This window comes from Dermacentor variabilis, chromosome 8 (genome assembly GCF_050947875.1).
Source record: "Dermacentor variabilis isolate Ectoservices chromosome 8, ASM5094787v1, whole genome shotgun sequence".
NCBI classification, from domain to species: Eukaryota; Metazoa; Arthropoda; class Arachnida; order Ixodida; family Ixodidae; genus Dermacentor; species Dermacentor variabilis.
In genome coordinates, this window is record NC_134575.1 from 60,360,122 (window position 1) to 60,377,622 (window position 17,501).

Below are 17,501 nucleotides of genomic sequence, written 5' to 3' on the forward strand. Positions count from 1 at the left end.
GCTGATTGTATTCATGTAGTGTATCTGCATGTCACCACATATCAAAAATGATATTGCATTCCGTAGACACAATCTGTAGTACATTAGCAACATTGTAATTGCCTCTCAGAAACAATGTTGCATAAGTTAAAAACACATCATAGCCTATGTGCAGTAACTTTATGTGCGTTCATGTAGGTGTTCGTTGTTCTGCTTTAAAACTCTCGGCACCACCATCTCGGTGTCTATAACGTCTCGCTGCTGAGCTCAAGGTTGCAAGCGTGATTTTGGCCACAGCAGCAGCATGTTTAGGGAGACGAAATGCAGAAACATTCCTGTATACTTAGATTTAAGCGCACGTTAAAGAATTCCAGGTGGTCAAAGTTAATCTGGGGACGTATTCTGAAACGTTCGCCTCTGCGAAAGTTTCGCCCTGGCCACGCCTCCGCCAACGGCGCGTGCTGATTGGAGATTTTAGCAAAACCGGAAATTAAACAGCGCTATCTAGTAGTTCCGGCCTATGTCATTTTAACGTCATGGTGCCGATGGGTGCTCTCGACATGTATTCAATAAATGTACATGTCTTTTGGCGTCTCTTGGCGTTCGGTTGGTGGTGGAGTGTAGTAGAGATAAGATAGGCGGTAGTTTATAGTAGCCTTTTTGGTGGCATTTTACACGCGTTGTTTCGCGGCGATGTTTGTTGATTCATATAAAATAAAAAATTTCACACCTCCTTATTCAATTTGTTTTACCTAAAGAGGCCGTAAGCAAACATAGTCAGTGTGCAGAACCCGTACTGCAGCCACTACACTTGAAAACAACACACCCGAGCCGCTCTGCACTCGCTGAGCGCGATCTCTCGTGCGATGTGAAGCGTTTGAGAGCGCGCATTGGTAGTGCACGCTGACGTCACGGGTAAGCAGTCGCTTGGCTTACTGAATGTGACTTTTGCGGCGGCAAAACTTTCGCGGAAGGCGAACACTTCAGAATACGGCCCCTGGAGTTTTCCCACTTTGGCATGTCTCATAAGCAGGTTGTTATTTTGGCACGTAAAACGAAAGAACATAATTTTAAAGCCTCCTCATCTCTTTCAGGGTACAGACAGCCCACACTACAGAAGCCTTCTTGACAAGCTTTTGGGGTAAGCTCTGTATTGTTGTACTCTGTATGCATTTGCACTGTAAATACTCAATTCCATAAATGCAACTACACAGAAGCGTTATGTTTGGGTAAATTGTGAACGTCGTAGTCCGCTTTGACAGGTGACATTGTTGTCAGTGCAGTGACACTGTACCTACTCTGGTCTAGGCCTTCCTCAGTAGATTAGTGATGGCTAAAAAATCAGAGGGTCAGAAAAGAAAAAAAGGACGTTTTCCGTGGATATTAGCTCACGCTGAAAAAGCAACAACCACATAAACATGAGCGTGATTTTCTTCTGAATTGCAGTGCTAGTTCCAAGTCATTTGTCTTGTTTGACTTCTACTTGTCTTTGTTGTTCTCTCTGTTGAATTCATAAATGAAATGGTGACGCTTTCCTGCAGCGCTTTGGAGGATGCTGCCGTGGGTGCACCAGTCAAGCGTGAGATCCTGCTTTACGTGACACGTGTGGCTGAGGCTCAGGCAGACCTGCTGTCTCGGGGTGCGTCCCTCTTTGCTATTGTCAACTGCAGTGCAATTATAGGAAGGAATATGTTTGGCGGGGGTGGATGGTAATTAGAAGCTGGAAGAAGGGTAGCGAAGTAGCATTTACATCTTCTATTTAGACCTTTATTTTGTCGGGCTTTGTGGGAAACCTATCATGGCTGACCTGCTGTTGATCCACGTCAACCTTGTCCTCATCTGCTCTCGTGTACAGAGAGAGAGAGAGAGAGAGAAGGGAGGAAGGAAAGGCAAGAATGTTAACCAGACTGTGTCCAGTTTGCTACCCTACATGTGAGTAAGGAGGTTTGGGGAGTGAAAGAAAGCGTGTACAAAGTAGTGCTTTTGTGTAGGGCAGACTGCAAAAACACTTGTGTGTGGTGGTTTGGGTTTCCGTTGAAAAACTCCTGGCAGTGAAAAAATATTTACCTCAGCATTTTCCTAGTCCTTGTAATGCTTTGGAATGGTAATCTTTGTCAGTCAATCAATCAATCAATCAATCAATCGATCAATCAATCAATCAATCAATCAATCAATCAATCAATGCTTCTCTGGCTAGCTAAGAGGTTAAGGGTGTCAAGTAAGTGGCAGCCTGTGTTACTTCAGCGTGGTGGTAGCACAGAGATAGTAGCCCCAAAGGTGGACCCATGAGGCTAAGAACACTGACCTACTACAGGTAGGTGGTGCCAGAAAGAAGGCACAGCCTCCACAGCAGCACGCAATGAACTGCTTATTTTACAGCCCTTTCAATTGCCCCCGGATCTCCTTAGTCCTGCGAGTGCTGGTGTCATTTACGAAGGGGCCAAGTTAGTGCTAGTGGTTGTCCGTTGCGTGCATTTGAATATGTTTGAAGAGTCAACTGCATCTCGTGTGATCCCTTTAGCAGTGGTCCACACTGAATGCGCATTGCTTTCTGACCTCTCTTTAGAACGAAATGCAGTTATATATAGTGAAACCTCAGTATTATAAACACATGTGAAAAATTGTTGGATGTAATGAAATAAATCTAAAATGTATCTTAGCAATATTAGCATGTAACAAATATATGCCTTTAACGAATATCTGATATAACGAAGTTATACTTGTGTTGGACGCGGTTTCCTTACGAGGTTTGACTGTATACTATACTGTTACGTATGCTGTTTGTTTTATTGAAGCCGTGATGTTCGTCCGAGCAATCCTGTGTTCGATATGGGTGCAGAGGATGCGGAACGAGTCTTCAAGCAGCTGCCCGGCTGGCTCATGGATTGCTCGCTCTTTTCATCTCCACGCCTCCTCGGCGTGTCGTCGGTCACTGGCCCGTCGCCGTCTTTGACTGCCACTGGCTCCTCCCGGTTTCGCCGGTCCGAGTCCGCCCAGTCTGTTTCCGAGCTGGACGGCGTTGTCTCGCAGGAGACCTTCACGGTGCTCACATCTGGTCAGCTTCCACTTCATTTGAGTCTGCATTTTAATGCGATAGCATTCTTAGCCTACTGCCTCCAATTTGGCGTTGATGTCTTTTTTTATTTCTAACCTCTATCGACCTGCTGCGCGTGCACTCCGCAGGTGCCTGTCTGAGTGATAAAAGTGGGAATGTGCACTTTTCTAGCTGACAATAAATATAATGATTTGCACCTAAAAAAGAAGCTTATGCGATCGGGCCATAGTTCATTGGAAGTCAGATATGCTGAGCCCTGATTCTGCAGTACCAGCAGCACTAGACTGGCTGTGGTTGGGAGGCTGCATTTAATGAAGCTTTCTTCGTGGAGTCCAAAGGTGCGGACACTTTGTAGTGGTGCGGAGGCGTGTGGGGGGATGCATTAACGCAGTTGGCGTTCTCAGTCTACTTATACCACTACAGATTGTAAATCACGGTGTCTTCAGCAATATGGTGTGTCGCTACATGGCTTGAATGCTCATCGCACTGACTTCACCAGTCATCATGACATTGATTCTGCCAGAATTTTTTGTCCTGTCAAAATCTGTTGCAACGGCACAGTAACTGTGGCATCCAGCTGCCATTCCCAGCTGTATCAGTCATATTTCGTTAAAGAATGGAATGCGAGAATTTGGAATGCTTTGTGCCGATGGAATTTGTAAGGGAGCTACTGCTTCTTGAAGCTCAGAGAAATAAATGGCAGTTGCGTCATGTTTTTTTTTGGGAGGCGTCTGCATAACTTGTCAGTGCCTATGGATTGTCCTAAATGATTTCTAGTCCTGATTGCGGGATTCACAGTGCATAGGCTGTACTAGTAGAAAAATAGTCTGTCAGCTCACATGCACACACACACAAAACGAAACCAGCCACAACTGGTTTTTGTTTCCTATGATGATTTCACCACAGAATAAATTGCCAGAGATTGCTATACACTGTGGTATTGCAGATTCATTTGAACGCTACACTATAGTGTTGTATTATTATGTTATTATTACTATAGTGTTGTATTATTATGAATAGTAATGGTCCGTTTATAGTATTTATAAATTTTTCACCTTTTTGCTGTATGCACTGTAACAATTTAGTGATGTGTAGCCATCTAGGGTGGAACATTATTATTCCTTCTTTTAAAGTACTTTTTATAACCCATGTAACAAACATTTTTATCATGTATGGTTTCTTGTATCATGTTGTTTTTCCAGTCCTATATGTCTTATATTCTTGGCATTGCTCTCATTAGGTTGGTAGTAGTGTATTGGCATTTATTCCCGCCTTCAAAAGTTTACGAGGCAGGGCATCTGCAAAGAACTCTCAATAACTTTTTTGGCTTTGGATGGAAGAAAAGGTCATCTGACATGGTTTAGAAGAAGACAAAGTAGATTGTGCAGATGGTCTCCTCTGTGTTGGATAAGCCACTAAAAATGACCTGTGTCAATATAACCACCCTTCTGCCTTCCCGTAACAATATTTACAAAAATTGAGGGTGCAGCCTAGGATTAACGTCTGTAGCCACAGGTAGTAATGTGCAGTTGGCATGCTGGTGAACTCCAACAGATTGCATGGCCAGAGCATGTGGAGACTTGAGATTCTTTGCCAAAGTGGTGATGCCTCGTAAACCTTCGTTGCCGACAGTACCTCATTGGCGAAGGAAATTGGGTTGTTTCATCTACAGAGCTTTCTACAAAAATAATTATATAACTGACGCTTTAATCGATCAGTTATCTAAGGAATGATGGTAGTACAGTTGAACCTTGCAATAACGAAATCAGCGGGAAACGCGGAAAAATTCGCTGTCGCGAGAATTTCGTTGTTGCGAAAAGAGACAGCACAAATAGGTAATGCATCACAGAACAAAACTTTACTGTCCAAATTCCGTTAGGCTACTTTGCAAACTTTGCTCGAGGATATAGAACCGCATTGTTGACAGTACAAAGTGTGCCGCATGCGTTGACCAGCAGTGGCAGTACTGCCGTAGCGCAGAATTCTCGGTCAACTGCTTTCGGAGATGCGATCACTTGCCGAGATTTTGCGTAACTCGGCACTAGACGCAGAGCAACACCGCATGCAGCAGCATTTCTCCAGCGCACGCATTTGCCCGTAGGCGCTGACGTGTCCGCTGCCAATCGCAAAAGTGATCGTATCTCGTGTACGTGAAGGTAAATGATCGAGATAACGGCCCTTTCATGCAAATCTACATCCAGCGTAGAATTCGCACACAATGCCTGTTGGGTGGCACCAAAACCAGCGTTCTTGAAGTAAGGGATGCGTATTCCCAGACGATCGGTCAATCATGGCCCCATGCGTGACACTCCATATGCCGCGACCGCCATCTCAAGCGCCATAAACAATTCCACGTAGGTGGGATGTAGATTTCTTTGTTCTTGCTGCATTTTTCTTACCGAGGCGCACATTACGCAGTGCACTGCCGCGATCGGAATTGTTCGAAACGCGTGTCCAGTTTGTATTCAGTCTCGCCTCATGCGATTGGCCTAGGCCTCGCCGAGGCGTCAGCCGCGGGGAACGCAAAATGAACGCGCATTTCGAACAATGATCTACGATCTCGCCTGGTAGGCATGCAAACACCGTCGTCACATGTCGGTTGCAATGTGCGTGCTGCTCATGGTGCAGCTTCAGATGGGCAAACAACAGACAAGATGGCGGCCATGACATGTTTCCAGTGCACTGATCGCTTTCGGCGCTTGGTTGTTCTTGTGAACAAAAATGGTGGCACCCACACAAGTGTAATGTGGTGGTATCTTACGCAATTTTAATGCAAAACAATCGCATTTGAACACATTTTGGAGCCTGCTAGCCTTACGCAATATGCGGAGTTACGTTCCGGACAATTTCGTTGATGTGGGATTGCAGTACAGCTACATTTCGTTGCCGAGAGGTACGAAATGCATTGAATCCTATGGGCGTCTGCCGGGGATACAAAAATGTTTCGTTGTCGCGAGAATTTCATTGTTGCGATATTTCGTTATCGCGGGTTCGGAGTGTACATTACTTTGTCTTGTCTTCATGCTTGTGGCTTGAGACGTTCTTGTAGCATTGTATGTCACTCTTGATCTTTCTTAATTTCCAAACAGTCGTATTGTTCAGAACGCATGAAGGCAATGAGTTCCTTCACACATGCGTAATCATTGGAAAATCGCGCATTTACAATGCAATATGTGGTGAAAAATGATCAATTTGCAAAGTCACAGAGCCGTTTGAAGCCAGTCAGACGAGGCTTACACAAATGCAAGTACGTACTAAACATCATTCCCGTGCTGGCTGAACTGACATGCTTTCAGCTGTCGTAGACACCAGTGCCACAGTTCCTTCTAGTCATTTTCGTAGGAAACTCTTGTGGTTTAATTGGGCACCATCCTCATCTGCGTTGTATGCCCCCTCTTTGGTGCTTGCAGCCAAGTTCTACACGGGTGACCAGTGGCTGAACGGTGCGGTCTTCTCGGTGCTCGGTGTGTGGCTGCGGCGAGCTGTGTCCCTCTGCTACACCGACGAAACCCTGGTCTCGGCTAGCAGGAAGTACTGCCTCTACCTGATTGACCAGACGCACCGAAGTGAGTTTGGTACCCAGGCACCCTCACCTGTTCTTACCATTTAGGAGCTATACTGAACAACCCAGCTGCACTGGGCGTGCTGCCTTTGACGATGGCCTCGTGGTAGAGCACCTGCCTTGTACGTGAGATGTATTGGGCTCGCGATTTCATGGTGTGAATTTAGACGGGACAGAGCGAGATGCACAGGACTAATGCCTTGGCACTTGTGCACGACGTGTTGTTTGTTTTGTGTATTTTGCTCAGTGCCGTCTATATTTGCACCATAAAATTACGTTTCTTAGTACTTGTAACAAACTAGCCCATCTTACTTGCTTGAGTACTGGGATCAAATTCTGGTGCCACTGGTAGCCCGCCAGGTTTTTCTACGGGTAGAGTTGTCCCCCTGTCTGGTGCTCCTCTGAACTTGGGGGTAGTTTTCGTCTTGACAGGAAGCGCTATCTTTTTGTGTCCTCATGGCAGTGTACTGAAATGGGAGCGCAATAGAATTCACACTTACCAGAACTGTACTGCTTGAAAATCCCAATGTGTGCAGCTGTGTATGCATGGGGGCGAAATGCAAAAACACCCATGTACTTTCATTTAGGCGCACATTAACTCTTTTCGTACCATGCCTATTGTGCATCGTTAGCCCACTAACGGCGGGTTCAAAGGTACCTTTCAAGATCCATGTCCCTCATGGGCATACTGCACTAGACGACATGAAGGAGGATAACTATATTTGTGTTTTCTAAGCAGTCTGCTTTTTTCCCGCCAGGCAGTTATTTTTTAACACACTTTGAAGTTGCACGATTGTCAAAGCAGAAAGCAAGAATGGCCGCCCGTTATTGATGGTTTGAAATGCCCCTTTTGAGATCTTCCGCACTGCTCACAGACACTGTGCTATCGGACGGGAAGGAGAATAACTATATGTTTTCTAAGCAGTTAAATATTTTTCCCACAAAGCGGTAATTTTTGAACATGCTCCAAATTTTCATAATCATCAAAGTATAAAGGAAAAGTGGCCGCCTCTGAGAGCGGTGCGTGCGCTTTGACGGCTCACAGATCTCGTGATCCCGCTGTGTCTGCTGCTGATTTTATTGATGGATCAAGCAGCAGTGAGTCCAAGGATGCTGCCTTTTCCTTGGACTTCGACTCTGAAAGCGATGACTACACAAACCAGTTAGCTGCAGCCTGGCACGCCCAACTGTAGTGTGTGCAGTTAATAATTTTTATAGTTGAACACCTGTTCAATGAAAAATTGTGATTTTTGTCAGAGATAGTGCCTATTACACTACAATAAATTTTGTAAATCTTATAAGTTTTGTTACATATTTTTCTTAGTACATACAAATGTGTCTTTACAAACTTTGTTCAGTGTCATCCCACAATCTTGATTCCGGCAATTTAAATCCTTTTTATGACATACATCTCGTTAATAAAATTTTTATGCATGAAAAGTACATTCATTCTGTTTTTTGTTTATGTAATACGTAAAATATTGAGTGCAGTAGATCCGTCAGAAAAAAAATCTGGTGTAACCTACAAAAAACCTATTTTCCCTATGGTAGGGAAAGAGTTAAAGCACCTCAGGTGGTCCAAATTATTCCATAGCCCCCCACTGTGGTTTTACCTGCCAAAACCATGATTTGATTAAATCATGGTTCTGGCATGTAAAACCCCACATTTTTTTTCAGCTTTGTATGCTTTGTAAGCCCCGGTAACACAGTACATGCCCGCTTTTTAGCACTGTATATGCTTCTTTTGTCCTCATAACCTCACTGAGCCCTATTATATCCCATTTACTACCCTCTAATTCCTCCAATAGCACTGCTAGACTCGCCTCACTAGATAGCGTTCTAACGTTAAACGTTGCCAGGTTCAGATTCCAATGGCGGCCTGTCCGGAGCCAGGTATTCTTAGCACCCTCTGCAGCGTCACAGATCTGACCGCCGCCGTGGTCAGTTGCTTTGCGGCTGCTGGGGACTGAGGGCCGGGGTTTGATTGTTGTATTCATATAGGAGGTTGTGGCCAAGTATTGGCCACCTTGGTGCAGTACTTGGCCACAACCTCCTATATGAATACAACAATCAAACCCCGGCCCTCAGTCCCCAGCAGCCGCGAAGCAACTGACCACGGCGGCGGTCAGATCTGTGACGCTGCAGAGGGTGCTAAGAATACCTGGCTCCGGACAGGCCGCCATTGGAATCTGAACCTGGCAACGTTTAACGTTAGAACGCTATCTAGTGAGGCGAGTCTAGCAGTGTTATTGGAGGAATTAGAGGGTAGTAAATGGGATATAATAGGGCTCAGTGAGGTTAGGAGGACAAAAGAAGCATATACAGTGCTAAAAAGCGGGCATGTACTGTGTTACCGGGGCTTAGCGGAGAGACGAGAACTAGGAGTCAGATTCCTGATTAATAAGGAAATAGCTGGTAACATATAGGAATTCTATAGCATTAACGAGAGGGTGGCAGGTCTTGTTGTGAAACTTAATAAGAGGTACAAATAGAAGGTGGTACAAGTCTATGCCCCTACATGCAGTCATGATGACCAGGAAGTCGAAAGCTTTTATGAAGACGTGGAATCGGCGATGGGTAAAGTCAAAACAAAATACACTATACTGATGGGCGACTTCAATGCCAGGGTAGGCAAGAAGCAGGCTGGAGACAAGTCAGTGGGGGAATATGGCATAGGCTCTAGGAATAGCAGAGGAGAATTATTAGTAGAGTTTGCAGAACAGAATAATATGCGGATAATGAACACCTTTTTCCGCAAGCGTGTTAGTCGAAAGTGGACGTGGAGGAGCCCGAATGGTGAGACTAGAAATGAAATCGACTTCATACTCTGCGCGAACCCTGGCATCATACAAGATGTAGACGTGCTCGGCAAGGTACGCTGCAGTGACCATAGGATGGTAAGAACTCGAATTAGCCTAGACTTGAGGAGGGAACGGAAGAAACTGGTACACAAGAAGCCAATCAATGAGTTAGCGGTAAGAGGGAAACTAGAGGAATTCCGGATAAAGCTACAGAACAGGTATTCGGCTTTAACTCAGGAAGAGGACCTTAGTGTTGAAGCAATGAACGACTATCTCATGGGCACCATTAAGGAGTGCGCAATAGAAGTCGGTGTTAACGCCGTTAGACAGGAAACCAGTAAGCTATCGCAGGAGACGAAAGATCTGATCAAGAAACGCCAATGTATGAAAGCCTCTAACCCTACAGCTAGAATAGAACTGGCAGAACTTTCTAAGTTAATCAACAAGCGTAAGATAGTGGACATCAGGAACTATAATATGGATAGAATTGAACAGGCTCTCAGGAACGGAGGAAGCCTAAAAACAGTGAAGAAGAAACTAGGAATAGGCAAGAATCAGATGTGTGCGTTAAGAGACAAAGCCGGCAATATCGTTACTAATATGGATGAGATAGTTCAAGTGGCTGAGGAGTTCTATAGAGATTTATACAGTACCAGTGGCACCCACGACGATAGTGGAAGAGAGACTAGCCTAGAGGAATTCGAAATCCCACAGGTAACGCCAGAAGAAGTAAAGAAAGCCTTAGGAGCTATGCAAAGGGGGAAGGCAGCTGGGGAGGATCAGGTAACAGCAGATTTGTTGAAGGATGGTGGTCAGATTGTTCTAGAGAAACTGGCCACCCTGTATACGCAATGCCTCATAACCTCGAGCGTACCGGAATCTTGGAAGAACGCTAACATAATCCTAATCCATAAGAAAGGGGACGCCAAAGACTTGAAAAATTATAGACCGATCAGCTTACTGTCCGTTGCCTACAAAGTATTTACTAAGGTAATCGCAAATAGAATCAGGAACACCTTAGACTTCTGTCAACCAAAGGACCAGGCAGGATTCCGTAAAGGCTACTCAACAATAGACCATATTCACACTATCAATCAAGTGATAGAGAAATGTGCAGAATATAACCAACCCTTATATATAGCTTTCATTGATTACGAGAAAGCGTTTGATTCAGTCGAAACCTCAGCAGTCATGGAGGCATTACGGAATCAGGGTGTAGATGAGCCATATGTAAAGATACTGGAAGATATCTATAGCGGCTCCACAGCCACCGTAGTCCTCCACAAAGAAAGCAACAAAATCCCTATAAAGAAAGGCGTCAGACAGGGAGATACGATATCTCCAATGCTATTCACAGCATGTTTACAGGAGGTATTCAGAGGCCTGGAGTGGGAAGAATTGGGGATAAAAGTTGATGGAGAATACCTTAGCAACTTGCGATTCGCTGATGATATTGCCTTGCTTAGTAACTCAGGAGACCAATTGCAATGCATGCTCACTGACCTGGAGAGGCAAAGCAGAAGGGTGGGTCTGAAAATTAATCTGCAGAAAACTAAAGTATTGTTTAACAGGCTCGGAAGAGAACAGCAGTTTACGATAGGTAGCGAAGCACTGGAAGGGGTAAGGGAATACATCTACTTAGGGCAGGTAGTGACCACGGATCCGGATCATGAGACTGAAATAACCAGAAGAATAAGAATGGGCTGGGGTGCGTTTGGCAGGCATTCTCAAATCATGAACAGCAGGTTGCCACTATCCCTCAGAAGGAAAGTGTATAACAGCTGTGTGTTACCAGCACTCACATATGGGGCAGAAACCTGGAGGCTTACGAAAAGGGTTCTGCTGAAATTGAGGACGACGCAACGAGCTATGGAAAGAAGAATGATGGGTGTGACGTTAAGGGATAAGAAAAGAGCAGATTGGGTGAGGCAACAAACGCGGGTAAACGACATCTTAGTTGAAATCAAGAAAAAGAAATGGGCATGGGCCGGACATGTAATGAGGAGGGAAGATGACCGATGGTCACTAAGGGTTACGGACTGGATTCCAAGGGAAGGGATGCGTAGCAGGGGGCGGCAGAAAGTTAGGTGGGCGGATGACATCAAGACGTTTGCAGGGACAACATGGCCACAATTAGTACATGACCGGGGTAGTTGGAGAAGTATGGGAGAGGCCTTTGCCCTGCAGTGGGCGTAACTAGGCTGATGATGATGATGCTTGCAATAACTGAATTTTTTTTGCCGCTCAAATGATGGTTCCAATTAACTCGACAATTCTGGGTTTTTCAGAAAAGTGCCTTGACATTTTTAAATTATGCTTGCTGGCAAGTTCCATTCTTCACCTGCCCTCTGTGCTTCTGGAGGCACCCCGAAACATACCGTATTCATTTGATTCTAATGCACCCTCAGTTGTAATGTGTACCCATTTCTTTAAGTGGGAAATGGAAATTGGATGCCCTTGATTGTAACGTGTGTCTCGATTTTCATAATTAAATAAAATGCAAAATGCAATACCCTCTATTTTTTCCTCATCAGATTTTGGTAAGAGACAGTAACAGTGATTCATTCTTGCTTGGATAAAGGCAATTAAATATTCAAGATCACTCAGGTGGGTCCAAGGCTGAGGTGATCGCAGTGGTCGCTCCGAGGTGGGATTTGAACACACAGCTATAGGTGGTGTCTAACAATGACAAACTTTTGGCAATCGCGTTAGTTTTCGGCAACTGCAATACAGCAAAGCATGGACTTCGAGCTTGGAAGGTGGCATTAGCGACAAGATGGTGGGATTTGGACAACATCTTTGCAGTTTTGACTTTGCACTTGATTCTAATGCACTTGTCATATTGCAGTGAATTTTTGCCTCGAAAAAAAAGTGGCACATTAGAATTGAGTAAATATGGTAGTTTTCCCCCAAGGGATGGTGATATTAAATAAATTTTGCCCATGCTGTGATGTCAAGGGAACAAGCAAATGGAACTAAAACTAAAGTAAATAAAACTAAGTTAAATTCTTGGGTTTTGCATGCTGAAATATCAGCCTGATTGTGAGGCATGCCTTGGTGGGAGAGTCCGAGCTGATTTTGACCATCTGGACTTCTTTAACATTCGCCTTAATAGAAGTACACAGGCATTTTTGCTTTTCAGCCTCGTTGAAATGCAACTTCCACGGCTGGTATCAAACTTGCAACCTCGATCTCAGCAATGCAGTCCCTTAATAAAGTGTAACGAATATCAACAAAGAGTCTTTAAAGGGACAGACAACAGCTCAGAACATCAATTGAGATAACCCTGCTGATATGGAATGATTCCTATATTGTAGTGGCTAAAACGAGCCATGATTTTCTCATTAAACATAAATTAATGTTTTTAATTCATCACTAAAAGTAAGGAAAAATGACCTTTGGCGCCGCACGCGGCAAAAAGATGGAGCTGCATAAGGTGTTCACCACGTGACCTTCTACTAGCGTACGCAGTTCCTTGTCTTTCTATTAGTATTGAAATGCACTGCACTTTTTGTTATTATAAGTTTTTCCTGATTTACAATGTGCAGATAAGCCTTCCTTTGTAGTGCACTGGAAAGTGGTGCTGCCTTTGCCTTCATTTTCGATGAGGTTAGCTTGGCTCGTCTATCGACAGAACAAGGTCGACGGGGGCCGGCCAGCCATGACGTAGATGTGTACTTGGGCAAAAACGCGGTACTAATATAAGAAATGTCTGTACAACAACGCAAAGTTATTGCACCAGCATTTTATTTCCAAAAGTGATTGAAAAGGTCAAAATGTAGGTGGTTAACCACAGTTACACTCACTCCTGTGAGAGCAGAACGATGGGCGGCTTTTGCAGCTTGCGAAGTGGGCTATTGACATCACTCTCGCTTCTCAACGTTGCTGGAGGAGGAACTCTTACTTTTTTAGAGGCTGCTCAGATAGAAAAATTCTGCTTACTCAATATCCATGCCCTTTTTAGAAGTAACCGCTGTAGATGTAAACACTACCGAGAGTGAGCTTTGCGTTGCACTATAATAAACTAAGTCCTTAAAAATTGGTTATCAGTCCCTTTAAGATAATCTACAGTACTAAATACTACTTCACAAAGGTATTTTTGGGGTATCAGTGTACTTGCAAGAGTACTTAAACTACACAATATACTATCTTGAGTAGCATATTTAAATAGGTACACGTCTTGCCATAGAGGTAACATGTGAAAAGTTCCACTCACCAAGCATAATGCCTTAGCGGGAGGGGCATTACACCTGCTAACACCTGACAATACTCGTAAACATGAGGAACTGCAGCCTCACTCCAGTCCTTCACTCACCCCTTCACTAACCTTGCCTCGCTGAGCTATTGGCAAGTGTTGTCACATAGTCTTTGTAATGATCAGCATTCTTTTTACTCTCTTTCAGAGCCCATACATCCCGAGGACTTCGAGCTTCAGCAGCTTGTAAGTGGATACATAGTTTCTTTTTTGTTTTTGGGTGCTGCAGAGAACTTGGACTTCCTCTCTGCCGCATTCCAGAACAACTGCAAGCAGCAAAATAAGCTTTGATGCAATCAATGGCGAAAAGGTGCCAAATGTGAACGTTCACATGGTGGGGGCTACAGCCATGTCTTTAGCAGACACCCACGAGTGGCGTGAGTGTTTACTCTTCATAGTTGTGCGAGAAGGAAGCGAACGTCATTGTCAAGCCACGATCTTGCTGAGATCATGCGCTGTAGCTCTTGCGCTGATCTCATTGCGGTGCAGCATGTGGTGGGATCGCGCCTGCTCAAAAGTGCTGATCATCTCACTCGAGGTCATGATTAATACACTGTAATCATTCTGATTATAGTGTATCCTAAATAAGAGGGCAAAAGAGAAAGGCTAGGCTTCCAGTTCACTGCTCTTGCATGAGGCCACAATGAAGTGGCATCAAGCAGGGGAGCAAACATGTCTGAGTGATAAGACAGAAAGAAGGGGGGAAAAGTGTGCGGGGAATGCAGCATCTGTCTCGGCTAGCGAGCTTGGTGCAGTGTGATCGCTTGCCACTGATAGGCGAGAAGCGAGTTGAAGCGACAGTGCCATGTTGCCTGTGCCACCCATGTGATACAGGGCGGGAGATGCTGAAAAAGTCAAAATAGATTCGGAAGAGACGTCCCAACCATGAAGAAAATTCCTTCCTTCCTCCATGCACACACAGCTCTGAGTGAAAAAGGGCAGATGGAGAGGAGGAGGAGTTGCTAATTATGTTAGAGCATGGCATGAGCTAGAGTTAGTGGGCCGAAGATGATTCTTGGTATCTTTTTCTTGGAGTTGCACGATAGATATGTACTCTGGCAGCTCACTTAAGCACGCTCGTTCTGTTTTTGGAACTCGGTAGTTTTGTATGGGGCTAGGCACATGTTGGTTCGAGGCTCTCTAATTCTTTTGATGTTTCTGTTGCCTCCTTACGCCTTTTCTTGTTTGTAGCCTTATTTCCTCCCATTCGGTCGGGGTGCGAAATATACCTGACAGAAAGAAAAGATACAACAGAAATGCTACACTGACGTAGTTTGGCTAGAGCTCCCATGCTGTGGTCTGTCCGGGATTAAGCCTCTGATAAACTTAATCCCTCACTTAGCCATGGCACACAGTTTTCCTGACCTGGGCTGTTGTGCTTTGTGACAGTGTCTGGTGGAATCGGTGCGCACCCTCGACCTTGTGTGCCAGCTGGACAGCAACCAGGTGCCCGAGGTGATCCTCGTGATACAGCGGCTGGCCACCAGTCACCTGCTTAGCCGCGTTGCTTTGGGAACTGCCCTGCTTGAGTTCTTCCTGCACCATGGTGAGTTTTTCACTGCTTCTTGCTGGGCCAGTAAGTTCACCCTATGGAAATGCTCGACTCTCTCGCATTCCCTGTTGCTTTTCCCGCATGGCTTGTGTCTCCTGGCGTCTTGCTTCCCCGCATAGCACAAGTGTGGCAGAGGGAGTCGGTGTTGTAGTTACGTAGTATGATGAGAGATGGCGCAGATGTTCCCATGCCAGCGCCACCTGACGGTGTGGATACTTGAGCGCAAGAGAAACTTGATTTGTCCTCTTTGGCATGGGGATGTGTGCTTGTTGATGTGTTCCACGTGATCGTCGTCGTGCTCTGTGGGATCGACCTGTGATCATCTTTTTGATTGCTCGAATATGCCTCCATTTGCAAGACAGTCCCTGTGAATGACTTGGGCATCGGTGCGTCATAATTACATTACTACACCCTTGCGTTGTGAGTTGAACCTCCTCGATTCTTGAGTAGTTCGGCTAGCTGGCATTCTTGTATAAAGGGGCAGTAGATGTCCTTTTGTGTTTGCACTGTACTGTGCGTACTGTGTTCTTTGTTCCTAAAATTTTTTAACTCCCACGACCCTTGTTCCGGTGCAAAAAACTCGAAACAACATGAGGAACAGCTGAACAGGATATAGTGATCAGGAAGGATGCTCTTTGCAGCCCGGTCATTTCTTCATACTGTTTCGTGTCTTTTGCACCATAACGACACTCAGTTCGTCTTACAGCAATACCTATCTTTGTTTTCATTTCAATGCTTTAGCAAGCAAGAGTGTCATTTTACCGTCCAGCATAGCTTGAAGATATGGGCTTCATGGCCTAATGTGGCACTGAACTCGCCTGCCCTATCAACCTCTTATATTTATGGTGATGAAGGGCTGTTAATTATATTAAAAGATGTGTTTTGATGCCAAAATCCCACTACGGCATGTCCCCTAATCCAGGCACCAGTTGCATGCAGCATTTACCCACGGTTAAATTTACCCATGTGTAAAAAGATCCATGCAAGTGACATTAAGTTGCGCCGGCATAAGCTCTCGAGTGGCTATTACCTCTGTTATTAGGCATCTTTTTGGGTGGCCGTTTACTGTCATTTGTGTGAATGTCTTTAACTCTGTGCAAAATATCCTAGAATAAAGTGCTTTATGCAAGCGGCCCATGGTGTAGCTTTGTATGCTAAACATCAATCAATCAATCAATCAATCAATCAATCAATCAATCAATCAATCAATCAATCAATCAATCAATCAATCAATCAATCAATCAATCAATCAATCAATCAATCTAACTCTGTAATGATCAAACAAAGTTTGAATAAATTGTTGTCCATTATTTCTGGCCATGTGGAGTTAACTTATACAAAGAAAATTAAATGTTATCTTAATTACAGTGTAATTATATCACTAATTAATTATTGTGACCTTAAACTGTGCTAGACACGAGACACCGAGGTAGCGTCATTATGATCTAGCTTGGGTGTGCGCATAGTTCGAAGAGGCAGCATTGTGTGATTTCAATAAACCAGTTGTTTGTGTTTATCCTGTGTCTATCTACCTTGGTGTGTTGTCCCTAGCGCAATTTAAGTTCACAAAAAAATGTCTTGCCAACTAGCCTCCCAACACACTCTACACTAATTAATTATTTGGTAATTGTTTTTTTTAACTATCTAAAGCTGCAGTTCACTCCAGTAAATGAAAGATGCAACTATGGGCTTTGCATTAAGTTCCGGATTTGACATAGCATGTGTGATACGTTAGGCTATACAGGGTTAAACAGTCAAAGTTTTATGGCTTGCAGGGGCAGCCGTGCTGCACAAGACGGAGGACTCCTTGAGTCAATTCTTCCTGGGTCCCGGTTCCCGTGTTTGTCTGAGTGTGCCCAACTCCCTGCAGGTGGTCCACTTCACCCTGCGCAACCTGGCTGCACTCTGCGACGTGGGCGCCACCGAGAAGTACTTCCCTGCCTTGCTCAAGGTGAGGGAAGGCTGCAGACCACGAGTGGGCACTTGTAACCGGGCATGACGGATTTGGAAATTTGTCCCACTAGAACGATTGCGAGTCTAGGATCAATTAGCATTCAGTGCTGAACCTCTTCAATGTGCGCATGGTGCGGAGCCAAACTGATTGCTTAGAAACATGAGTACGAGTGGGGCAGAACGCTTTAGGGCAAAGGTAGGATGGACTGCCATGGCAGGGCCAGATGGGAAGAGCACTGGATGTAATTTTTGGAAACGCAGTAAATGAATGTGCTGTGAGGAAAGAGTGGTGGCGTAAGCAAACCGAGAGCTCCAGATGAAGCGAGACAAGGCGCAGCCCGGTA

At 44.8% G+C, this 17,501-nt stretch overlaps 1 protein-coding gene across 1 annotated transcript in view; it reads left to right on the forward strand.

Moving 5' to 3' along the window:
* LOC142590257 (AP-5 complex subunit zeta-1-like) overlaps positions 1 to 17,501 on the forward strand; it is a 61,891-nt gene that overhangs the window by 19,674 nt on the left and 24,716 nt on the right. Inside the window, exons 3-9 of the mRNA XM_075702199.1 lie at positions 1,074 to 1,120; positions 1,521 to 1,618; positions 2,819 to 3,034; positions 6,445 to 6,600; positions 13,801 to 13,838; positions 15,042 to 15,198; positions 16,980 to 17,155. Coding sequence (XP_075558314.1) covers positions 1,074 to 1,120; positions 1,521 to 1,618; positions 2,819 to 3,034; positions 6,445 to 6,600; positions 13,801 to 13,838; positions 15,042 to 15,198; positions 16,980 to 17,155 — 888 coding nt within the window. The remainder of the gene's footprint in view (positions 1 to 1,073; positions 1,121 to 1,520; positions 1,619 to 2,818; positions 3,035 to 6,444; positions 6,601 to 13,800; positions 13,839 to 15,041; positions 15,199 to 16,979; positions 17,156 to 17,501) is intronic.